The sequence below is a fragment of the Callospermophilus lateralis genome, chromosome 12 (assembly GCF_048772815.1).
Source record: "Callospermophilus lateralis isolate mCalLat2 chromosome 12, mCalLat2.hap1, whole genome shotgun sequence".
Taxonomy (NCBI): domain Eukaryota; kingdom Metazoa; phylum Chordata; class Mammalia; order Rodentia; family Sciuridae; genus Callospermophilus; species Callospermophilus lateralis.
Window position 1 is genome coordinate 74131717 of NC_135316.1, and position 26455 is coordinate 74158171.

At 35.7% G+C, this 26455-nt stretch overlaps 1 protein-coding gene across 5 annotated transcripts in view; it reads right to left on the reverse strand.

Moving 5' to 3' along the window:
• The window catches only part of Cab39l (calcium binding protein 39 like), a 136249-nt gene that overhangs the window by 40563 nt on the left and 69231 nt on the right, over positions 1-26455 (reverse strand). For all 5 annotated transcript variants that reach the window (XM_076872723.1, XM_076872724.1, XM_076872721.2 and 2 more), the window contains 3 exons: positions 16360-16502; positions 15776-15940; positions 7339-7457 (listed from right to left, as the gene is read on the reverse strand). In XM_076872723.1, the coding sequence (XP_076728838.1) occupies positions 7339-7457; positions 15776-15940; positions 16360-16461 (386 nt within the window). In that variant the 5' untranslated portion in view covers positions 16462-16502. The remainder of the gene's footprint in view (positions 1-7338; positions 7458-15775; positions 15941-16359; positions 16503-26455) is intronic.

Below are 26455 nucleotides of genomic sequence, written 5' to 3' on the forward strand. Positions count from 1 at the left end.
AATAGGCTACTATATAATCAAATTTACAAAAACAGTAAAGTAGCAAATTAGGACATCAGTGTGATATTTACTCATTTTTATCCTAATTATAAAGTTGAATGATATTCCTAAATATTAAATACTCCCTGAATAACTCACAGTAATATTAAATGTTGATATACTCAGATAGATCTGGTTCTTTGTAGAACATAAGGAAGGCCAATTTATAATGTTAGCAATTTTTTTCATAAAAATTTGAAAATCGCCCTAGTGGTACACATTAAATAGTTGTAAGATGGGATAGCATTAAAGATGTTGTAATGAGAGGGTATATTTTTTGAAACATCAAGGAGAAAAATACTGTCAATTATTGATAGAATATTTAAGAGACTACAGAATAAAGGCTCTTGGGCCTAGAGAACGAGCATTAGGGACAATTAAAATCAGACTTCTTAGTAAGATATTTGTGGACTTTGATAATTTGGCCTAAACCTGGCTTCTCACTTCACTTCCCTTTACTTTCCCCATTTCCCTGGAGTATGCCACTCCCTTGAGTGGAATGCCCTTTCTAGTTTCCCCACTAAGTTGCTCATCTTTCAAGATTGAATTCAGACACCTTTTGGAAGTTTTTTGTAAGCACCCACCATTCAGGATTGTCCTCTCTCCCCTTCACATTCCCACAATAGCTTGTCTGTAATTTCACTTTAACACTTTTATCATCCTGTATTAGGTCACATTTCAGTAAGTTGTTATAAGTCGGTTTCCTTCACCTCATTGCTGGTGATGTGTTTTACTTACTTCATTACTCACCCACCCTGCCTCCACTTCCCCATTTGGTGTCTATGTCTCATTTATTGTTATGTTCTTCCTGCATACCGCATCTCCAAAGAGTTCCTAGCATAATTTTTTATACAAAGTAGATATATAATGAATTTAATGAAACTTAAACTTTGACTGAATGTCCTAATGAGAGCCAAACTCTGGCTTAGACAAAAGCTGTCTGATCTCTAGCCAACATCTCTCATTTCTGAATTCAGTTTCCAAACTGAGATCATCTATAAAAAGTTTCCACCCCAACTTCTGAGTATAATTAGTTCTCTTTTTCCTTTTATTTAGTGAAGTTTATTGGAACCATCTGTGATGCAATGATGATTTATTCTTGAGAACCAAGAGAACATTTTAAAAAATATTCTTGGGGCAAAACACTTATCAATTCACCCCAGTAGTATGTTCCCAACATCAGAAATGTCAGTCTGTAGATGACAACTTCTTAAAGTTAGGAATACATTGGGACATTGAGGGAAATCCCTGACTTCCTCAATATCCTTTAAGGAAACTATAATTCACACTTATCATTTCAACCTGACTATCCTCTAGGATACTGATTTTTGATAGGTTATCATTCACTATTCAGAGAAGTGCTCTATAAATTAAGCCAATCATTAAGTTTCAAATCCCACTAACATTAATATCCTTAGTCTGGTAAAGAATCAGTATTTATCTCACCTAATCTGTTCTAGTTATGGATAAGCTTTCTGATGGCAAGGACCACAACTAATCACTGTTTTTTCCCCACCGCAATGACTAAAAGGATGGCAGGTCACCAATGAAGGTTAATATTATGAGTACTGAATCACTATTTTTATAGAACTGAATCATATCTTCCCTCCTCACTTACAATTTATAATATAGTCTGGACTATAATTAACTGTGTCAGTTCAGAGAAAGCACATTACTATATATGCACATTCATTCAAATGAGAATAGCATATTGGAAGATCCCCTTGAAACTTCATGAAAGTCAAAATATAAAAGCAATTGTTTCAACTAGCAGTGAGCTACGGTAATCATTACACAGAAAATGGCTAGAAAAAAGATCTTATACAAGAACATCTCAACAAAGATTATACTATGTAAGTGGAAAATGACTTTTGTTATTAAAGGGAGCAAACAATGCCAGACTGTATTTAGAAAGCTTTTATAAAATGCCATTCACTTAACCCTCAGCCTGCTTCATAGAGTCAAGAAGGTTTTGCTTCTAATCTAGAAACACTTGCTTACTTTCAAAATGTGTTAATTTGGCCACTAAAAAGGTGTAGAATCAATGATAATTTAGGGTCAATTAGCGCCCCTAAAATCCAGATTGTAGTCTCCAAGAACCAGTCCTCATCTAAAACAAGCAGGGTCTTTGGTAGAAATTCCAGGTAGAAATATACACTTTGGACCTGGTATTTCTTTTTGCACCAGAAAATGAAGCTCTCATAAACTATTTTGGTGTTGTCAAAAGACATCAACCAGAAGGGGCCACAAATGGTCAACTGAGCATTAAAAAGAAAAATGTATGAAACTAAATGAGACAATATGGAGAGCATCGTTACATCTCTTATTTAATAAGATATCAGAGGGGTAGTGTGTGTGTGTGTGTGTGTATGTGAGAGAGAGAGAGAGAGAGAGAGAGAGAGAGAGGGTATAAAACTCATTGGACACCAAAGGAAGTTCCTAAATATCTAAATTGATAATTAAAATAAAGGAATTGGGCATTAATTCTACCTCTCTGGTATGAATTCTGTTTGAGAGTATATAATAATTGCAGTAGATGAAAAAAGTTATACTCTATAAAACTACTCTAGCCAATAAATCAGCAAATAAAGGGATGATGTGTTTTTTAAAAAAATGTTGTCTCCTAATGAAATGTTTGAATCAGCCAATGTTCATCAATGGATAGTAAAACAATTAAAGGTACAGATGATAGGAAACTTTATAATGGAGGCCAAATTGGTGGAATCCCTTGATCCTAGACTTTCAGCCTCTAAAATTCTGAAAAAAGAACTTTTTTATTATAACAACAACAAAAAACAAACACTGTATAATGGATTAATGGATTAGACTGTCATCATCTGAGCTCATTGCTCAATTTGAGCATTACTAAAAGTATGTCTCCTGATGGGATGAAATTTGAACTAGACAGACCCACTTTCAAAATATTGCCAAAATAAAAATTGAATTTGAATTTAACCAAGCCTTTAAATAGAAACTCCAGTCTAGAAATAGAGTGTATAATGGACCAAGTTAAATGACACTATAAGAAGGCAATGTGACAACTTCACAATGGAGGACATAATGTAGACTAACAGTATTTTCAACAAATCAGTGTACAAATATGTGGGTAGGTGTTGTTCCAAATGAAAGAGACTTAAGATTTTTAAATTTTTTTTGACATAAGTAAAATTATAACCAAATATAATGACTGGACTTGATTAGGATACTTGTTTGAATATTTGAACAAACCAACTATGAAAAGGTTTTCTTGTTTGTTTGTTTTACAGTTGAGGAAATTTGAGTACAGACTAAGTATTGGTTGTTATAGAATTATTGCTAATTTTTAAAAGTATAATAACAACTTCATGATTATGTAAAAATTATATTTTTATTTTTGAGATGTTTATTTAAGTGTTTAGGGATTTGCTTTAAATTACTCTAGCCTCCTCCAAAAAATAAATATGGGGCTGGTGTACATTGGGAAGATAGATGAAACAAACAGCAAAATATTGATAGTAGTGAAGGTTGAGTGATTGGGGGTATGTGAGTTTCATATATATATATATATATATATATATATATATATATATATGAAACTCTATATATATACTTTTACATATGGATAAATTTTTAAAATTTTTAGTTGTAGTTTGACACAATACTTTTATTTTATTAATTTATTTTTATGCGATGCTGAGGATTGAACCCAGTGAGTGCTTCACATATGTTAGGCAAGTGCTCTACCACTGAGCCACAACCCCAGCCCTGGATGAAAATTTTTATGATGAACTTTTAAATAGATTAAGAAATATTTATAATTTTAACATTGGACTTATGGAACATCTTCCCCTGGCCACAATTTTTATGGATCACTGAGAGAAGTTTGGTAATCTCATCCTCAAGTTCTCTCAGTATCCTGGAGTGTCATCTGCCTCAGCCAGGAGACAAATTGATTGAGAATGAGAAAGTCCTTTGTGAATGTCCTTTTCATAAAACTTGAGTTCCAGATGCCTTACATCACATAATCCAGATGATTCTCCTTGATTGACAGATATCCATTTCTTTCTGCTTTACTTTTTTTTATGGTTAGAGTTAGATTTAATTTCAATATAATGTAACTATTACATCCCTAAATAACATTATTGTTTGATGTATAAATGTACCAATCAAATTATGTCCTGAGTTTTCAAGGAACTTCCCAAGAAGTAATTTAGTAAAAATTCTAGCCTTTAACAAAGGGCTAAATCTGTAGCATTCCAAGCAAAACTAGGAAATGGTAACAGGTAAAACTGATCGTAGTGCAGCCATTCAATTAAGGCTTCTCATTGTCTGCTCTGTCCTCAGGAGCATCCATAGTGCCCTCTCCTTTATATCTGAATGGTCCTCAAATCTTAGGGATATATTAATGGTAAAGAGCATGGGACTTAGAATCAGATCTGAATTGAAAACATGGCTCTGTCACTTATTAGCTATATAACCTTGAGAAATATTCTTTTGAGTTTTAATTTTCTCATTTGTAAAATGGCAAGAATAATACCTAGACCTCATAGAATTACTGGAGTGATCAATACCTGGCACAGAACAAGCACTCATTAAGTGTTAACTACAAAACAGGATGAGAAGGAATGGGTTAAAAGTTCAGGATAAAAACAGAAGAATAATCTTTTTGTGTGTGTGTGTGTGTGTTGCTGGGGATTGAACCCTGGGCTTTGTGCATGTGAGGCAAGCACTCTACCAACTGAGCTATATCCCTAGCCCAGAAAAATTGTTTTAATAGAGAAAGAAAACCAGAGGTATAGTCTCCAAATTGTTACTAATGGTTTCATTGGGAGAGATGATGAAATCCATGTCTTTTTTTATATTAAATATTTCTAAAATATTTAAATTTTAAATAATAAACATGTATTACTTTTGAATCAGAAAAATAAAAAAAGAAATACATTGATATATTACTCTTTCACTCCCATGACCATCATTTTTCTTGGACTTTTCCAAGCTGGAATTGCAGCCCCCAATCCTCTCAGCCATTTTTCCCATTGCCACTACAGCTCACTAAACCTAGTCTCTGGGTGACTCCACGTGTCCTACAGAATGACATTCAAACTCCTTGAGTAGGGCAGGGAAAGCTTTTCCTAATCTGGTTTCAGCCTTTCTAGCTTTGCATTCTGACTCATCCTAGCCTCCAGCCACACTACAGTTCTTGTCTGTCATTCTCTAAATGCATAAATTCTCTTAAAAATGTCATTCTCTTATAAATTTTTACCTTCCTTCAGACTGAAACAGCAGTGAACAAAGTGATCTTAGAAAGCACATGCTAAAGAGGGCAGAACCCCTTGCTGACCTGAGCTTCTATCCTGTATCATCATGGGAGTCTTGTGATCAAGGCACTCCATTTGGGGGCCCATTTGTTATGGAAGTTTAGCATACTGTAACTAATGGATACAATTAATAGATCAAGCATATTTCCCTTTCTAAAAAGGAGAGACATGATTCTCCAGTAAAAATATTTCTTTATATCAAAACCTAAAGTAATTGGTGTACTCTGTATGCTCAATAATGAATAATAACCACACAGTCATATTAATCAAATTGAAAACGTGAAAAAGTATATTGGGAGGATAAAGGGAAGAAAATGGAGTAAAGGCAGCAAAAAACAAATAGTTTTTTAAATCTGATAATTCAAATTAGAAGACTTATTTGTAACACAGAGGTAAGTGTATGATAAAAAAATAATTAACAAAGATGAGAGTCATTGTCTTTGGAAACAGGATTAAAGGATGGAGAAGGAAGAGGCAAAAAACTGCCTTTGTTGAAATATCTGATGTTTAAACCATGTGTTATGTATTGCTTGGATACAATAGAATGTTTACAAAAGTACAAAGGAGCAATGAAACACAGGTGAGATGGAATATGTATGGAACAGCAGAACTGAAAACAGAATACTATAAAATAAAAAGAGCCATGCTGGTTTGAAATGATATAGAATAAAAAAGAAGGGTAGGGAAAGAAGAAGATAGTCTGTTGTCCCTGAGCAATGCTGCATCCAGATGTCTAGTCTTTAGAAGTTAGAGTAGCCTCAAATATTTATAAATGAGTAGACATTATGATCAGGAATTCTGTTTTCTAGCTTGCCTTCAATTTTTTGGCTCCCTTCAAGGTTATATATATATATATATATATATATATATATATATATGTACACACACACACACACAGAATAATATTTTGTCCTCATGTAGAAGCATATCACCTTGGCAAACACTAGCTACTGAAATAATTCTTTCAGCTATTATTTGAGTTCTCAGAACTGGAATGTACATGTGTATGTAATGAGGGGACTCAGTATCTTGTGAGCAGGAATAGGGCAGGCTGGGAAGCACAAATAGTATTGTAAGATAAAAGAAAGGGAAAAAAGAGAAGCAGTAAATGAAACTATAATGTTAGAAATATAAAGGTGCAAAAGTTTTGCTATAGCCCAAGTAATCTTTCTTTTTTAAATATTTTGGAAGTTGTAGATGGACACAATACCTTTATTTTGTTTATTTTTTATGTGGTGTTGGGGATCGAACCCAGTGCCTCACATATGCTAGGCAAGTGCTCTAACCACTGAGCAACAACCCCAGCCCCAGCCCAAGTAATCTTAAGAGACAGATTATGAAGGGTTACCTCAAGCATGGCAAATACCTATCTTGCAATTCCAAAGGGAACCAACCATATCTCCAGTGAGGCAAATGCTGTGTTCTTTGTTTTTTGCGTTTTTCTTTTCCTTTTCTGTGTGTGTGGTGGTGGTGGTGGTGGTGGTGGGGAATCAAACCCGGGGTCTCACAAATGTCATGCAGGCTGTCTACCACTGAGCTTCATTCATCTCCAGCATACATAGTTTTTTTTTTTTCTTTCTTTCTTTTTGGTACTGGGGATTGAACACAGGGGCACTTGACCACTGAGCCACATTCCCAGCCCTATTTTGTATTTTATTTAGAGACAGGGTCTCACTGAGTTGTTTAGTACCTCGCTTTTTGCTGAGGTTGGCTTTGAACTCATGATTGTCCTGCCTTAGGCTCCCTAGCTGCTGGGATTACAGGCATGCACCATCACCCCCAGCCAGTACGTTCTTTTTTGTTTTTTTTAATATTAATTTTTTAGTTGTAACTGGACACAATATTTTATTTATTTATTTTTATGTGGTGCTGAGGATCGAACCCAGGGCCTCACACTTGCTAGGCGAGCGCTCTACCGCTGAATCACAATCCCAGCCCCAGCACATGTACTTTTAACAACTGTTTAAACTCAAACCTATTTTGAAGGAAGCCAGGCACTTACCCTTTGAGGAGCATAAACAGGATATGAGGATGAGCACTAATGTATTCCACAGTGGGACTCCGAGTGCCTATTTGTCTTCTCAGGATGTTGTTAAATATCTGGGTCACATCTTTTTTTCCCTGTTAAAGAAACAAGTCACTATTAAATTGTACACTTAAAAATGAATGAATTGTATGGTATGTGATATTTGTATATATACCTACAGAGATGTTACCATTTTTTGATCATATGCAGAAACATTAATTTACTTTTTCATTTGTCTTTAACAAATTGTGCTTTCAAACATAAAGCCTGCAAAATGGATGCAGCTCCTTGTCTCAGGAATTGTATGGGGAATTTGAAGTCCATTCCTCACAGTAGGAAATACAATGGCACAGAAGTATAAAAACTAGTAGTGGATATGCTAGAACAGAATTCTTTACACTTTTTTAGCTTTATTCAAGAAGAATATTATGATTAACATTTTTAAATCTTCATAGATAAGGAAAATAGATGAAGAAAAAAATAAAAATTTTAGTAAAATGTAACTCAAAATCACTTTTTTTCCTCAGGTCTACTTCCTAATAATTCTTTCTCTTTATTCCTCTTCCACCTTGGTGCTTTACTTCTAGACTAGACAGACAGAAAGAACCATTAAGTTCTAGTTGCTCTAGCTAGAGGAACTACAGCCATTTTAAAGTAGCTTCTCCAAAAGAATCTCTGGATTGGACCCGAATTTATTATATAGAAAATAAGGACAAGAATTACTTTGCATTCTCATTCACCATGGCCCTGGTTCTGAGCTTCAACTGTATTAGGAAGGAACTTCTTCTAGTTACTGTATGCATTTTAAAGTCTCCTTACTCTGCAGACTGAACTAGTAAGAAAGAAATTTGGCTGCTTTGTTTCTTCCCTAAAGCTCTTCAATGACTCCCTTTTTCTTAGGAAAAAAGTTCAATGCCCTTCAATCATCTGCCCTTGCCTGCTTCTCCAACCTCATCAACCATCTATCTCTTTCTGATCCTTACATCAGTTTTTATGAAAATCAAATTGCTTCACTGTATATACTTATGCACAGCCTCCCGTACTTCTGTACATTTGTTCATGTTCTTGTATTTGTCCTGAACACTTTTACTTCATTTTTCTAGCAAACTGTTCAGATTCAATTCAGATAATTCCAGTAGCTGGGGTGGCTGAGGCAAGAGGATGGCAAGTTCAAAGCCAACCTCTCAGAGAGACCCAAAGCAACTCCTTGAGACCCTGTCTCTAAATAAAATATTTTTAAAAGTGCTGGGGATGTGGCTCAGTAGTAAAGTGCCCCTGGGTTCAATCCCTGGTACCAAAAAAAAAAAAAAAAAAAAGAAAAGAAAATCCAAGCTGGGCATGGTGGCATATGCCTCTCATACCAGCAACTCTGTATGCGGAGGTGGGAGGATTTCAGGTTTGAGGTGAGTCTTGGCAATTTAGTGATAGTGAGACCCTGTCTTAAAAAAGGGCAGGGGGGTTAGCTAGTGATGTAGCTCTGTGGTTAAGAGTCCCTGGGTTCAATCACCAGTACTGGAAAAAAAAAAAAAAAATCAATTCCGGATATTCTCCTCTGGGATAAGTACCTCTGTCTGTGTTGCAGCAACATCCTTTGCTTGCCTTGATCAGTGCCTTCTCTTCACTTGCTGCTTCCATTTTCACTCGCTGTCACTGTCAGAGCAGCAGACCCTTATTAAGTGCTTCATCTGTGCCAGGCACTTATTCTAAGAGTTTTATGTGTATCATTCACTCTTCACAGCAATATATATATATATATATATATATATATATATATATATATATATATATAATATATTATATATTATAAATGTCAAAATGTACATATTAAAAATAAGGAAACTGAGGACCCAGTGAGGTTGACTTATCCAGAGGCAATGTTGAAGACCCAAAACATTTTCCCAGATTGATGGAGTCCACAGTCCAAGTGCCCCAGTCTGGCTGGGCACCACCAGCTTCTGGCAAGCCTCTCAGCCACCCCACACCTCCCGCTCTTGAGGCCATTGGCTGGGTCGTGTGGGCGGAGCCAAAAGAATCCCCCACTGAGCAGCTCCGTGGTCTGAAAGGGCGGGAAACAGTCCAATGAGCATCACCGCAGAGGAGCCAAACAGCTGGCAGCTGGAAGTTTGCTGGGGCCTCTGTGAGCCAATCAGCTGGAAGTTTGCTGAAGCTGCTTGGGCTCTCAACATCAAGTTCTTAACCATCAAACTAAAATGACTCCTCACACTTAACAAGTGCATTGAAATTAGTGGGTTTTGTCTCTGACTTTCTCATTGGACTGTTAGCTTTCAAGGCCATATTTCAATGCCCTTTTATAGCCAAGAATATAGAAGGCACTCAGTAAACACCCATTAGACTGATCATTACTTTAGAGGTGCAGCCATCCATGTATCTCTCTTATCACAAACACAGGCAATTGATTGTGTGTGTGGGTGAGAGGGTTACTGGGATTGAATTCCACAAGCACTCGACCTCTGAACTACATCCCCACCCTTTTTATTTTTTTATTTTGAGAAAGGGGCTCATTGAGCTGCCAATTTGGCCTTGAATTTGTGATCCTCCTACCCCAGCCTCCTGAGTCACTGGGATTATAGGCATGTGCCACCATGCTTGGCCCCTCTTATCTTTTAATCTGACACTTGTTCAATACTAAAGGGACACTAAAAAACTAAGACCCAAATGAAGACCAATGAGATTATTCAATCAATTACTCATTCTTAAAGTTATTAAAATATGAGTTAGGTACTGATTAAAATATTAAAAACTCTGGGAGGAGCTCATTCACCTTATTAATATTAGTTCAGAATAGATCTTGGACTTTAAACATAAGACTAGAAAATTTTGGAGAAAAATAGAAAACCTTCAGGATCTAGGATTGTACAGAAAGTTCTTGGCCTTGACACTAAAAGCAATAGTCAACTTGGACTTTATTAAAATTTAAAACTTTTGTTCTGCAAAAGATCCTGTTAATAAGTTGAAAAGTCAAGCTATAAGGAGAAAACCATATACTGCAAACCATATACATGACAAAAAAGACCAGTTACCTAGAATATATAAAGAACCCTCAAAACTTAATAGCATAAGAAACAATTCAATTAGAAAACAATTCAATTAGAAAGACATGAAAAGGCATGTCACTAGAAAGGATCTTGACCCTTCAGGAAATGCAAATTGAACTTCAATGAGCTATTACTATACATCAGAATGGCTAAAATAAAAAATAGTGACAAAGCAAAATGCTGGCAAGAATGAAGAAAAAGCACTTTCATACAATGTAGTGGAAATTTAAATGGTATTGCCAATCTGGAAAACACAGTTTCTTAAAAAAAAAAATAAAAATTAAAAATGCAACTACCACATCAGTGCAACTTCACTCCTGACATTTATCACAGAGAAATGAAAATACATTCACAAAGAAATCTGGCCATGAATGTTCATAGAACATTACTTAGAATAGCCCAAAGTTGTAAACAACCCAAAATTCTTCAACAGATAAATGGTTAAACAAACAAACTGTGGTATATCCATACCAAGGACTACCACTCAGCAACAAAAAGGAACAAAATATAGATGAAAACAACAAATCTAGAGGAATTGTGCCAAGTGAAAAAATCCAATTCCAAAAGGTTGTACAGTAGATAAAACAATCTTCTCCCCCAACCCCTCCTTTTTCTCTCTCTCCTCCTGAGGAATCAGGGACTGAGTGTTGATGGAGTGAGAGAGGTAGATATGGATATATACAAAAGGCAAATAGAAGAGATCTTTGTGGTGATGGAAATTTCTGTTTTGTGTTTATCAATGTTTGTATCCTGGTTGTGATACTGTCATACAGTTTTGCAAGATGTTACCAATGGAAAAACTAGGTAAGGTATATGGGACTTCTATGAATTATTTTTCACTATTGATGCCGGTCAACAATTACTTCAAAATAAAAAGGTTAATTTTTTTTAAAAAAAGACATTTTTATTCACACAATTTTTTAAATAATAAAATTTGATATTTTCATACACTGTTGATGAGAATATAATATATTCTAACAATGCCTAATTAGTGTCCTATAATCCCATTTTTTGAAACTTATTCTGACAAAATAATTCTAAATAACAATCCTAAATTTAAAAAAAGTTCCAGATACAAAGAACTTTATCACAGCTGTGATAATAGGAACAATTAATACATCTCAGCTAGGTTAAAAAATTATGATATATTTAACTGGTAGAAATAAGTAACTGGAATATCAGAATGTTGGCAATCATGAAATACAAGAACTATCCACAGCTATCCATTGTGTTCACTTTATTTTATGGAAAGAAGTAGAGAGAACTGGAAATAAGGGAGAGGAAGAGAAGGCAAAGAGTGAAATCAAAGGATTGAGGGGGAGAAGAGATAGAAATAAAGAACAGGTAATGGGAAAACAAACTTTATCTTCTTTTAAGATAAAACACTAAACCAAAGTCCAAAATTAAAAAAAAAATTTTTTAGTTGTAGATGGACACAATACCTTTATTTTATTTATTTATATGTGGTGCTGTGGATCAAATTCAGTGCCTCACATGTGCTAGCAAGTGCTCTACCACTGACTACAACTCCAGCCCCAAAGTCCAAATTTTAATAGGAAACTTGGAGGTGAATCTTCAATATATAAAGATACTTCAGAATCAGTTGCTCTCATGATTTTTTTTTAGAGAGAGAGAATTTTTTAATATTTATTTTTTAGTTTTTGGTGGACACACATCTTTATTTTATTTTTATGTGGTGCTGAGGATCGAACCCAGCGCCCTGCGCATGCCAGGCGAGCGCGCTACGGCTTGAGCCACATCCCCAGCCCCTCTCATAATTTTTAAGTCCTCGAAAATGTTCATATTACAAAACTTCACTTATGCAGATGTTAATGACTATATGTGTATATAAAACAGGAATAACTGTGAATATAAATGAATTTTAAAATGAAAGAAATCATCTGTTTTGTTCAAATCTTTCTAGACTCTGCAGTGTAATATTGCAGAATAAATACCAAGCCTCTTTGAAATGTCATAAGAGCATGTTTTTCATACCTCCCAGTAAAATGCCACAGGAACATTTCCATAGGGCATTCCAGGGAACAGCAGAATGAAGCTCCACAGAGTTCTATCCAACTTTTACACAAGAGGGAAACTTTTTAGTTCATTAGCAAATGTGAGCAGAGGCAAAGGAAGCCCCCTGTGGATAACAAAAACAAGTTCTGCTACCAGAGGAAAGGATCAGAATGGAAAGGATTAGAGAAAGTTGAAGTAAGTACAAGATGGAAAATAAGGATCTCTATGTTAAATGTAATCTTTGTAGCTATTCATTCCTAACACTAAGTCTAACTGGATTGAAACCTTAACTATTTCAAAGCCAGTCTATCTGTGAAGGAAGGAAGGAAGGAAGGAAGGGAGGGAGGAAGGCAGGCAGGCAGGCAGGCAGGCTAACTATACCTTCTTTATAAAGAAGTAACATCCAGAAATGACCCAAAATGCTTAAAATTAGCTAGCAGTTCCAAGCTAACACATAATGTAAATCAGATCTCCAACTTGAAGAAGCACTTGCTAGCTGGCAAATTCACAAAAAGTCAGTTCTAAACTGTTTGTTGAATGAGTGAATCAATCAAAAAGGAGAAAGCTTTCTGCTTCTATGAGCTGCTTCCTTGGCCCTAACAGTTGACTTTGCATTTACCTTACTTTTGCAAGGCACACCTGCCTTTAAAATGAACACATCAACTCTTACATTGGATACATCCTTATCCCTTGATCTCTTATCACATTATGTTTCAAAATATCAAAGACACTAATGCAGTATCTTGAATGGTGGCCAAACCTCAAAAGACACAGCTCTGAGTTTGATCCTGAGCCCACAAAATCAGAAGTCTTGCAGCCACAAGTCATTTTTTTTTCAACCTTACAATATGCTGACATGGTTCTTTTCTGTCAGCAATTTGAAGGCTTAAAGGATTAGATAAAAATTTATGGCTAAGTAATGAGATTTTTTTTTTTAATTCAAAGTTCTGCTCTAACTGGCCATTATTCACATAAAAGCAGGATCCTCTGTTAAGTATTGTGTCTCCCCCACCCCCATGGGCCACTTTCCTCTTGATTCTTGAAGGAGAAATGGGTTTGTCACAGATTCTCAAGTTAGTTTCTGGTACCCAATTTAAAACCAACACCTAAGTCACCCTATCACCACTATCTCCAGGGTTCCAGGCACCAGCTCCCAGCTCCTAGCTCCTTGCTCATTTCAACCTGTCTGGCCTCATGTACCTAGTTATTTTTTCAGCACACTGTTTATCCCAAGTGTATAAAATTTCCCCTTCTCCTTCATTCAACACATATGATTAATACATAGTTCTTTTATCAAAGGTTAACAAAGGGTAAACACAGCACAATGCAGAAACAACTTCAAATTGAATTCTACATATCACTAACACTAAAGGTTCCTCTCCCTGATAATCTTCCTAAACTCCTTACTTTTGTCATTTGAACCTTTTCTTTCCTTTAGACCCTGCTCCTTTCTCTCTTCTGCTTCTTTCCCTTATCAACCCTAGTCAAAAAGGGCATTTCTCAGATTTGTTACTTTACTCTGCAAAGGGAATCTAAACCTTTTTCTTTTAGTTTTCTCCTTCCAGACACTGCCTAGACACTTCAACCTTTCATGACTGACAAACCCCAACAAGGTATATTCTGAACCACACTTCAAGTTTTTTTTCCTTTGTAACGAATGCCATCCTTTGAGGTAATCTGTCAAAAGCTGCAGCGCATTCCTAAAATAGTTTTTCCTCTCTGGTATAAAAACATATCAGAAATTTTAGTCAAATGACTGTTGTGCTTCAGAGAAGCACCATGAGAGGCTATTCATTTACTGAAATGATATGATCATGGAGAGTTAACAAGCTAGTTAAGGAAAACAAGATTTAAGAGGTTGTTAGGGTTTGGATATGAGATGTCCTCCCAAAGCTTTTGAATGGACTAGGTGGTAACTGTAGGCAGGCGGTGCATGGCTAGAGGAGGTGGATAACTGGAGGCATGTCCTGGAAGAGTGCATCATCTCTGTGGCCCCTTCACACACACATCTCTCCCCCCCCCCCTTTGTTTCTCTGCTTCTTGACCCTGCCATGAGCTGAGCAGCTTTTCTCTGCTGGAACCTTCTCCCAAGATGTGATGCTGCACCTTGGTCCAGAGCAGTGAGGTTAAGCTATCTATGGGCTGAGACCTCTGTTACCATGAACACCCCCCGCAAAAAAAAAAAAAAAAAAAATTCCTCCTCTAAGTCATTCTTGTTGGGAATTTTGGTCACAGTGACTTAAAAGCTGATTAAAAGGTTATGGGCTTCAGTAAAGGTCAAAGATAAAGAAATAGAAAAGAGAGAGAAAAAAAAGAGAGAAAGACAGGTGTATCTGAAAGAAAGGAAGAGTTGAAGTCTGGGCCTTTCAAGGTCATACTCAGTCTGGTTTCCAGCTAGCACACCTGTGGGCACTTTCCCCAGAGCGGTCTTGCCCTGCATTCTTTTTTCTCTAGCTAATCTGCCCAGAGAGCTGTGGGCTAGTATTTCCACAGAGTCTCCGGAGCCATGACCTTATCTCAGCCTAATCACAGAAATCACTATAATTAGTTTTTCTTCCTCTTGGTCAGTGAACAAAACTAAAAGCAATTCACTTGAGAAATCTGCATATCTCCTGTCTCAGAATCTGTGAAGACTCAAGAGCTTACCTGATACTGCTAAGCACACCATGGTAGAAACAAAACCAGAAACAAAAGCAAAACCAGGACTTCCATTATCTAACCAGACAATGTCCAAACTTGCCTATGTATATGTTTTCTCTGAGAAAAAAAAAATCATTAAGACATACAATGTATAATATGCTTATACATATTTACTGCTTATATTTCTAGGCTTTTGTTTTATTTATTAAGCAAATTATGTAAAGCTGCTTTCAAACTGAGATAAATGTTACTAGCATTTAACAAACTTCTTAAATCATTTGTATATTTTGAATGAAAAGAACTGGCTTGGAAGAGACCGCCAGTCTGCATTTGAATCCTACTTTAAGGTCTTAAGCTGAGTGACTTTGGGAAAATTACTTAATATCTTTGAATATTAGGTTCTCTTTTATCTATAAAATGGTACTGATAATACAGTGTTAACCACAAAGGCAATTTTAAGAATTGAAGTAGTTGAGCACTTGAAACCATATATGGCATATAGTAATTACTCAACAAATGTTATCTGTTATCATTAGATATTAACCTTGCTACCTAAGCATAAAACTATGGTACACCTTTTTGCTTTTATTAAGATGAAAATGATTTCAGAAGTTTTAGGAATAATTGTTTTTAATATAATAAACAGTAATAATTTTTAAAAGTCAATATTGAGAGCTGTCATCCTTTGACAGATTGTTCACCTCAAAGTCTATCAGTTGTAGGTCAGCTATCAGTGTCACCAGCAGCCCACTGTTGTAGAGTTCTTGTGCCAGCTGAGCCACTGCTTCTGTGGGGGGTTCTTTGTCACTTGTACCACACAAAATTTCTTTCATTGCTTGCAGTGATTTTGACACTTCTTCTGAAGCCTGGTGACCAAAAAGTATGTTAATAGTTAAAAAGAACAAAAAGTTTCAGGCCATAAACAAACAAGAAAACCATTTCTTGGACCTTATTTATTTATAATCAAAGACCATTGTACAGTTATAAAAAACAAAATACTAATAGGCACTGCCTTTGTTATTTTGGAAATTGTCCTAAAATTTATATAAAGATCTCTAAAGTCCCTAGAAATCCAGGGCTGCTCAGAAGCCCTCAGCATTGAGCCAAAAGTTAAAGACAAAAGACTGGACAGTTATCAGTTGCATAAAACCTGAAATCAATTTTACTGTACTTATCTACCCTGCATGCACACTACAGACCACATTTGGGGTTCTTCATTAAGCTTTTGCATTGGATTTTGGCTTTGGAATACAGTATTTTATAACGTTATTGTTTTTGCTCATACCTTGTCAGTCTTTTTGTCTTGCTTTTCCAAAATAGCCATGTTATCTTTCAGTATTTTCACGATTTCTGCTGGATTTTTGTGTGATTTACTAAACAAAGGCATTTTCTTTCATATATAAAATTCTCCTCTTCCAATATGGAATGCTAAAAACAAACAAACCAAGAAACTCATAACTTTAACTCAATATGCTGAAGTTGTTATACCAAAATGTCTTTTAAATTTTTAATAACAGCAATAATTTGTAACATTAAAAGTTAGCAAACTAAAACAAGTTGTTTTATGCCAAATTATAAAATACCTCAAGAAAGATATTTTAAAATATTTATCTAAAAGTTTTTATTCAATGTCTTTATTTTTTCCAACAATAAAAATATAAGGCTTATGTAAGAACACAAAAGGAATATTTAACTAAAGTGAGTTGTGATGATGATAATACTAAATGATAAAATAAAACATAAAACTTAAGTGGGATTAGGATTCATATACTGTCACAAAGCAATATTTAAAAGCATACCAATAACTACTACATGGCAATCTCAAAATTGATATGTAAAATAAATTAGAATCTATTCTTATTTACTTTTCAAATATTCAGTTGTTCTTATTCACTGATGAAAAAGCCTCTTCTATACATAATACCATGTACATATAATATACCAGTAGGTCATGATTTATTTTCCTAATGCCCTACTGGAGGGTGAAGGGGAGAAAAGAAGTATCAATTCTAGTCATTCACAATATTTATTGCAGACCTGAGGTTGTGGCTCAGTGGCAAAGTGCTTGCCTAGCATGCATGAGGCACTGTGCTTGATCTTTAACACCACATAAATATAAAGGTATTATGTCCACCTAAAACCTAAAATAAATATTAAAAAAAACTAACAGAATATCTGTTGCATAGAGCAAGAAAGCCAAATATGGCTGTCACTGCTGTAATGTATTAGGGGGGAAAATAATCTAGAAACCAAAGGCTCCAGCAAGTAAAGAATTGCTATTAATTTACATCTGTAGGCTAAAATATTTCAGCTACTACTGAAATACAACTTTAAAAATAAAACTTCCCATGACCCAAGTGCCCAGAGATAGTATTTCATTGATGACTATACTACAATTATAAATTTAGGATATATATTCCCTTCAAATTTTTACTATATGTATAAAAATATTTTTTAAATAAAACTAGCATACTAAGCATAATATTTGGCAACTGTTTTTTTATTTTTATATCCTGAACATCATTTCATTAATATGTTCAGATCTACTATAATATGTTTATATAATACAGTAGTAGGGCATGATTTATTTTGGAGCATAATATATTTATATAATATACCAGTAGGGCATGATTTATTTTCCTAATTTTCCCTAATGTTCATATTATTAACAATGATGCAGTTAATCAAGGAAGAAAGAATATTGTGCATAAATGCATATACCAATTGATAGCAGCACCCTGGGCAGCTACTCCTGTTATATAACCTTGACTATGCTTCCAAATTCTTCATCCTCTTAGATTTCTATTTATTTTCCAAATCTGTTTCTCCAGGATTTCTGCCAGATCTAACTACCTTAGATCCATCCAATAAATTCCTCAAGTAACAAAATCAGTATTTGTTATTTGTGATCAAGCATTCCAATGGGATATATATGTTATAAAATAGGAACCAAAAATGTTGGTGTGAATTTTGATGACAAAAAAGGAAACTAAAAAAACAGTACCCATTTCCAGAGAACTTCCCAGTGTGGGAAGGGAATGTAGAGGTATTTGTCCATTTTCAGTCCAAGGAAAAATTTGAAAAGCACAATAAAAAACCAAATCAGTTTCTAAAGCTAATACAAAGTTGACAGAGCATTTGAAGACAGAAATACATGAAGATCTCACTGTGTTTTTCAAATTTTTCCTTGGACTGAAAATGGACAAAAAAGTTCAATGACATAGTTAATGAATTATTTCACTAAAGAAAAAGGCATAGTAGTTGCATGTTCTAGACATGTTCCTTAAGTCACTTAACTTTTTCTCATTATTTTTAAAATATATATTTACTCTCTGAATACTTAATACTCAGTGTTCAAACATTTGGCATTAAAACAAAATTTTAAAAAGATGGGGCTGGGGTTGTGGCTCATTGGTAGAGCACTTGCCTAGGACGTGTGAGGCCCTGGGTTCGATCCTCAACACCACATAAAAATAAATAAATAAATAAAGGTATTCTGTCCAACTACAACTAAAAAATTAATATTAAGAAAAGGAAAAGAATCTAAATGAATTTGTGTAATTGTTCTCTTTCTTTGTGTAGTCCTGTCACATTAAGGGAAAGAACTATAACTAGAGGAATTTCAACTAAATACTCCCTGACATCAAAACAGAGCATAAGTATGATATGGTATTACGTATATATGATATGAATTTTTTTTTGTCCCTTACCTTTTGCTCTGCTTGGTTTTTACCATATTGATCTAATTCTAATGTTAATTTGTTGAAATTATAAATGCTTTCAGGACTTCCATGTTAATAATGTGGTTAGCTAGTGTTTCTTTTTTTTTTTTTAATTTTTTTTTAAAAGACAGAGTGAGAGAGAGAGAGAATTTAGTATTTATTTTTTAGTTATCAGCAGACACAACATCTTTGTTTGTATGTGGTGCTGAGGATCGAACCTGGGCCACACGCATGCCAGGCGAGCACGCTACCGCTTGAGCCACACCCCCAGCCCCTAGCTAGTGTTTCTTGATTCATTATCTCCTTGAATTTTCATTTGTTGGTTCATTCACTTACTCACTGAACAAATAATCTGAGTAAGTACTATGTATAAGCACCTTGCTTAGTGCTAGGGATAGAGCCATGAACAAGAAAAACATAATTCCTGTTCTTTGGAGTTTATTAAGTAGGAAAAAAAGCAGACATTTTAGGGGCAATGGGATTATGTAACAGTCTAATGGTGCCTCTTAATAAACAGTATTCTTTTAAGATTATTTCCTATTTTAAATGTACCTAGTTACTGTAATAAGTATAATATATAAAATTAATGTAATAATGCTGTAAAATTTCAAAGGATCTTTACTTTTCAATTTTAGGACCCATACTTTGAGGGAACTCAAAGCTCATACATTCAAATGATGCAGCTCCAGCCCCCAAAGCTCCAGCAAATTACATTTCCTATGTGCCCAGTTCTCCTCGTCCAATCCCACTCTACTCCCAGACCAAACACTTCCCCCCTTCACCCACAAACTTGGGGATGCTATTCTGTTTGGGAAACTGTACTGGTCACTGTGTATGCATCCACTTCAATACCATCATTTACCCCATTAGTTATTTAAGAAATGAGCCAACTGACCACGCACAGTGGCTCATACCTGTAATCCCACCTGCTTGGGAGGCTGATATAGGAGATCAGCTTGGGCAACTAGACAACTTAGTGAGCTCCTGTTTCAAAATTAAAAATAAAAAAAGGCCTGAGGATGTACCTCAGTCATAAAATTCTTGCTTAGCATGCTCAAGGCCCTGGGTTCAGTTACCAATACAGCAAACAAACAAACAACAAAGAAGTGAGCCAACTGGCACTCAAAACCACCTGCTACACAAACACAAGATTGACAGACTAGATTCAGAAGTTATCACCACTGTGTGGTTGTCATTTTCCTATCTGTAAAGTGAAGGGGTTCTTAAAGTAAGATAGCACATCATATATTGAAATTAGGCCATATATAGTGGACTCTAGGTTAGTAATTACTATTTCATGTTCATTCCAAGTCTTTAACTCTTACCATCCATCATGGTCAAACATAAAGTGCTTAAGGTAGGGACAAAAGGAATAGCAGAGCCCTGAAAACTTGCCTTCTGGGGATAAGATGGTGACAGAAATTTTTCCTTAAAGACTATCTTAGAGTTTTCCTTTTTGTGTGTGTGTGATGCTGGGGATTGAACCCAGGGCCTTGTGCATGCAAGGCAAGTACTTTGTCAACTGAGCTATATCCTCAGCCCTTATCTTAAAGTTTTAAGAATGGACTATATGGTGGCAGGTGGTGGCATGTGCCTGTAATTCCAGCAGCTTGGGAGGCTGAGGCAGGAGAATTGCAGGTTCAAAGCCAGCCTCAGCAAAAGTGAGGCACTAAGCAACTCAGTGAGCCCCTGTCTCTAAATAAAATACAAAATGGCTGGGGACGTGGCTCAGTGGCTGAGTGTCCCTGAGTTCAAACCTCAGTACTCTCCCCTCTAAAAAAAAGACGGACTGTACATTATATTTCAGCAAAGTAGGCAGTAGAGACAGGAAAAGATGCCATGTCAATCTAACACACTGATGTTAGATGAATGCCTCTTAGGGGTGGAAAACTTGAGGCCAGGCACATCATCCTGTCCTCTCCATTATTGCTGACAGGGGAGCCATGCAGCATACAAATGTTAATAGACTGACACTGGCCCTATTGCACTTTTTCACTTTCAAAACGAGTAAACTGGGGCTGGGATTGTGGCTTGGTGGTAGAGCTCTCACCTCTCATGTGTGAGGTATGGGGTTCGATCCTCAGCACCAAATTAAAAATAAATAAAACAAAGATTTTTTTTTTTTAAAAAAGTGAGTAAATTGGGTGGCGCACGCCTATAATCCCAGTGATTTGGGAGACTGAGACAGGAGAATCGTGTTCAGAGTCAGCCTCAGCAACTCCGAAGCACTAAAGTCTATACAGTTCTGGGAAAGAAAGTCTATAACCTCATAATTAAATCTCTAGCTAATATATATCATTTATTGGTGAACATTATGTATACTTATTAAAATAAAAAATGAGATGGAATAAAGCCCAAAAAGTGCTCCATGAAATGCTTAAAAAAAAAAAAAATTCAGAAATAGTCTTGAAAGGAAGTCTTTATATTGTTGGCAAAGACATGTAGGAGGGTAAGAATCTACAATTATAATTCATTCATATGGGAATAAAAATAAACAAGAATTGAACAAAGAAGTTAAAAAGGAAACCTAAAACCTCCAAGAAAAGGATGGAAATAATGATAGAAGAAGAAAATCTCTGGAACTAATTTGGTCCCTGCTTCTTCTGGTGACAGATCTGCTGCTGTGCTCCCTACTCCATTCCACCAAAAGGGTGGGAATATGACCCAGTCATGCCAGAGTGTTCTATTATGCCAGCTACAGCAGTTGGCTCACAAGCTAATCAAAATTTAAAAGGTGGAAGGCACAAGCATTACTAAGGATTGGAAAAAAGGGGAACTTGTACATTGTTATAGAAAGTGGTAAGGGAGGTTCCTCTAAATGTTAGACCTTGGGGCTGGGGTTGTGGCTCAGCGGCAGAGGCTCTACCATGTGGAAGGCCCTGGGTTCCATTCTCAGCACCACATAAAGATAAGTAAATAAAATAAAGGTATTGTGCCCAGTTACAACTAAAAAATAAATATTTAAAAAAAAATGTTATTAGACCTACTAACTGATCCAGTAATCCTACTGCTGGATAAGTATCCAGAGGAACTGAAATCAGAATGTTGAAGAGAGATCTGCACTCCCATACTCACTGCAGCGCTATTCATAACAGCCAATGTGTAGAATCAACCTAAATGTGTAAGCAGATGAATGGATAAAGAAAATGTGGTATATACTGTAGAATGGGAGAAAATCTTTGCCAGCTGTTCCTCTGAGAGGGGATTAATATCCAGAATATAAAGAACTCAAAAGATTTAACAATCAAAAAACAAATAATAAATGGGCAAAGGAACTAAACAGACACTTCTCAAACGATTAAATACAAATGGTCAACAAATATATGAAAAAATGTTCAAAATCTCTAGTAATCAGGGAAATGCAAATCAAAACTAAGATTTCATCTTATTCCAGTCAGAATGGCAGTTATGAAGAACACAAATAATGTTAAATGCTGGTGAGGATGTGGGGGGAAAAGTACATTGTTGGTGGGAATGCAAATTACTATAGTCACTCTGGAAAGGAGTGTAGAGATTCCTCAAAAAATTAGGAATGGAACCACCAAATGACTTAGCTGCCTACTCCTTGGTCTTTATCCAAAAGAACTAAAATCAGCATATTCTAGTGATATAGACAATACAATGTTTATAGCAGCACAATTCACAAGAGCCAAATTATAGTCCAGATGCCCATCAATAGATTACTGGATCAGCCATAAAGAAGAATGAAATAATGTCATTTGCCAGTAAATGAATAGAAATGGAGAACATCATGCTAACTGAAATAAGCCAGACTCAGAAAATCAAGGGTGGGATGTTTTATCTCATATGGGGAAACTAGAGCAAAAAAAGGGAAAGAAGGCAGCTGGAGGGCAGGAGTGAGATCATATCATAAATATATAGGGAACATCAGTGGAGGAGGGAGGGTGGGAAGAGGGAAAGATGGGAAAGTGGAGGAAATGAAATGAACTTAAGAAAATTATGTTATATGCATAGATAAGTATACTACAGGGAATTTCACTTTTATGTATATATGGAAAGTACCAATAAAAAATAAATAAATTAGGGGCTGGGGTTGTAGCTCAGTGGTAGAGCACTTGCCCTGAATGCATGAGGTCCTGGGTTCAATCCCGGATACCCCATAAAAATAAACAAATAAAAATAAAGATATTGTGTCCATCTACAACAACAACAAACAAAAAATACACACACACATACACATACACACACAAAAAGACAAGGCCAATTTAAAAAAAATAAATGAATGAGTGGAGGAAAAAAGCAGTAAGGTAAAGGAAGAATAGGGGGAGGGAGGAGGGAAGGGAAAGTGGGATTGAAAGAGATTGAAATTAAAGATTCTATCCATGTATGACTTTATTAGTGAACCCAACTATTATGTATAATTATAATACTCTAATAAAAAGAAAAGAACAAAAAAATGTGGCATGTGTAAATAATGGAATGCTGTTCAGCTTCAAAGGAGGGGGGGAATTGTCATTCGTGACAAGTTGGATGAATCTGGAGGACATTATGCTAAGCGAAATAAATCAGGCACCAAAAGTCAAACACTGCATGGTCTCACTTATATAGGGAATCTAAAGCAGTTTAACTGAGTATAGTGGTGCATACCTATAATCCCAGCAACTTGGGAGGCTGAGGCAGGAGGATCTCAAATTGAAGGCCAACTTAGAGAGGTCCAAAATAAATGAAAATGGAGAGGGATGTAGCTCAATAGTAGAGTGCCCTGGGGTTCAATCCCTAGTACCACCACCACCACCACAAAAACAGTGAACTCAGAAGTAGAGAGTAGAATGATGGTTACCAGAGAATGAGAGGGTGAAAAGGGAGGGACTAAAGAGTTGTGGATTAGATGGTACAAAGTTTCGGATAGACAGGAGGAATAGTTTTGAGATATACTGCACAGTAGGATGAGATGACTCTAGTCAATAATAGTACATATTTTAAACTAATGGTAAACTTCAAATGTCTTACCATAAAAAATGACAGGTAAGTGAAATGATGGCTATGTTAATTAGCTTGATATAATTATTACATTGTATACATGTCAAATAGACACTGTACCCCATAAATGTATATGATTATTTGTCTATCAAAAATAATAATTAAAAAATCCTTCAATAGAACTTTCCTTCTTAATATTTTAAGTTCACCAATTTAAAAGTTGAGCTTATTACTTAATTGAATATAATAAGATATAAATTTTAAAATATTTTATTTTGGCACCAGGTATTGAACCCAGGGGTGCTTGTCATTGGGCTACATCTCAGTCTTTTTTATTTTTTGAGATAGAGTCTCACTAAGTTACTTAGGATCTTGCTAAATTGCTGAGGCTGGCCTTTAACTTGGGATCTTGGACCCTCTGGTCTCCACCACCTGAGTCACTGGGATTACAGGCATGCACCAAGGAGCCTGACTAAAACATTTAAATATTAATCATTTAAGTGAAATGTTTTTTGTTTTTTTTTAAAGAGAGAGTGAGAGAGGAGAGAGAGTGAAAATTTTTAATATTTATTTTCTAGTTCTCGGCGAACACAACATCTTTGTTGGTATGTGGTGCTGAGGATCGAACCCGGGCCGCCCGCATGCCAGGCGAGCGCGCTACCGCTTGAGCCACATCCCCAGCCCCTAAGTGGAATGTTTTTAGAAGGAGTAGGAAACAATGTAACAGCTTCCTATATTACTCTACAGCTTAAAAATATAAAACAACTGAGGCAATCACTTTAGTTGCTGGTATAATACATCCTATTTATGATCTGGTATTTACCTATTCGTTAGGTTGTTTTTAATTGTTTACTATTACAAATATTACTGTAATACATACTCTTTTGCATGCCTACTTGTGCATTGACTAAGAGTTTCTTAAGGAATATTGGTTCCAACATTTTTGTTCCTGAATACAAAATATGAATATTATTAAAATACCAAAAAGTTCATGGTTTGGTACAGTTCTAGTCACAAGTCCAAAATGATTTTTTTTTGTTTGTTTGTTAACTAAATTTAATCAAGAATACTGAGCCAGGTGTGGTGGCACATGCCTATAATCCCAGCTGCTCAGGAGGCTGAGATGGGAGGATCTCAGTTCAAAGCCAGCCTCAGCAAAAGCAAGGCTCTAAGTAACTCAATGAGACCCTGTCTCTAAATAAAATAAAAAATAGTACTGGGGATGTGGCTCAGTGGTCAAGTGCCCCTGAGTTTAATCCCCCGTACACCCACCCACCCACAAATACTAAATAAGGGGCTGGGAATGTGCTAAGTGGTAAAGTCCTTGCCTGGAATACATGAGGCCCTGGGTCGAAATTCCTAAGCATCAAAAACAAAAACAACTAAGAATAACAAATTTTATTTTTTTTTTGGTGCTAGGGATTGAAACTAGGGTCTCACACATGATAAGCATATAGTGTAACACTGAGTTTACCTCCCAGCCCAATAACAAATTTTAGAAAGGAAGATTAGGTAGGAGGGAATGAAAAGAAAAGTGTTATAATAAGGTCACTGTGGCATAAGAAAATAGGTAAATGAAACAAACAGCTCGGATACAGATGTTAATATTGGTGAGTTTCAATTTCTAGGTGTAAAACAATTTCTGTAATTTTATTTTACTTTATTTTATTTATTTATTTTTTGTATTGGGGATTGAACCCAAATGTACTTTACCACTGATCCACATCCCAACCCTTTTTAATTTTAATTTTGAGACAGGGTCTCACTAAGTTGCTTAGGGCTTTGCTAAATTACTAAGACCTGTCTTGACGGGCTGGGGATGTGACTCAAGCAGTAGCACGCTCGCCTGGCATGCGTGTGGCCCAGGTTCGATCCTCAGCATCACATACAAACAAAGATGTTGTGTCTGCCGAAAACTAAAAAAATAAATATTAAAAAAATTCTCTCTCTCTCTCTTTAAAAAAAAAAAAAAAAAAAGACCTGTCTTGAATTTATGGTCCTCTTGCCCCAGCCTCCCTGCTGGGATTATTGGCATGTGCCACCATGCCTGACCCAATTTCTATAATTTTAGAAGAGATGAAATAAATCTTTTTTTTTTTTTTTGGTGTGTGTGTGTGTGTGTGTGTGTGTATGTGTGAGTATTTTGTGGAGCTAGGGAATAAAACCCAGGCCCTTACATGTGCTAGGCAAGCACTCTACCACTGTGCCGAATCTTCAGCTCTATGATGAAAGAAATCTCAAAGAAAAATACCAACAAATCAAAGTTAATATAAATATGCCACAAATACAAAATTTCTGAATTTCTGTAGATAAAATGATAAAAGTTACAAGCAACCTAGAGAATTCTGTGACATGGATATTAAAAACAGGGCTATGCCATTATAAAGGAAGGTATTTTTAAGTGATCTCATTAAGGAAAAAAAATATACATAATGGAAAAACCACAAAGGAGGGCTGGGGCTGTAGCTCAGTGGCAGAGCTCTTGCCTAGCATGGGTGAGGCCCTGGGTTTGAGCCTTAGTATCTCATAAAAATAAAGAAAATAAAGGCATGCTGTACATCTACAACTACAAATTTTTTTAAATCCACAAAGGAGGAAATATAATTAACACAGTATATATTTAACCATTCTCTGCAACTTGAAAAAATATAAACTCAAAGTGAAACACTATTTTGTTCACTATATAATAGTTTTTTTTGTTTTGTTTTGACAAAATTT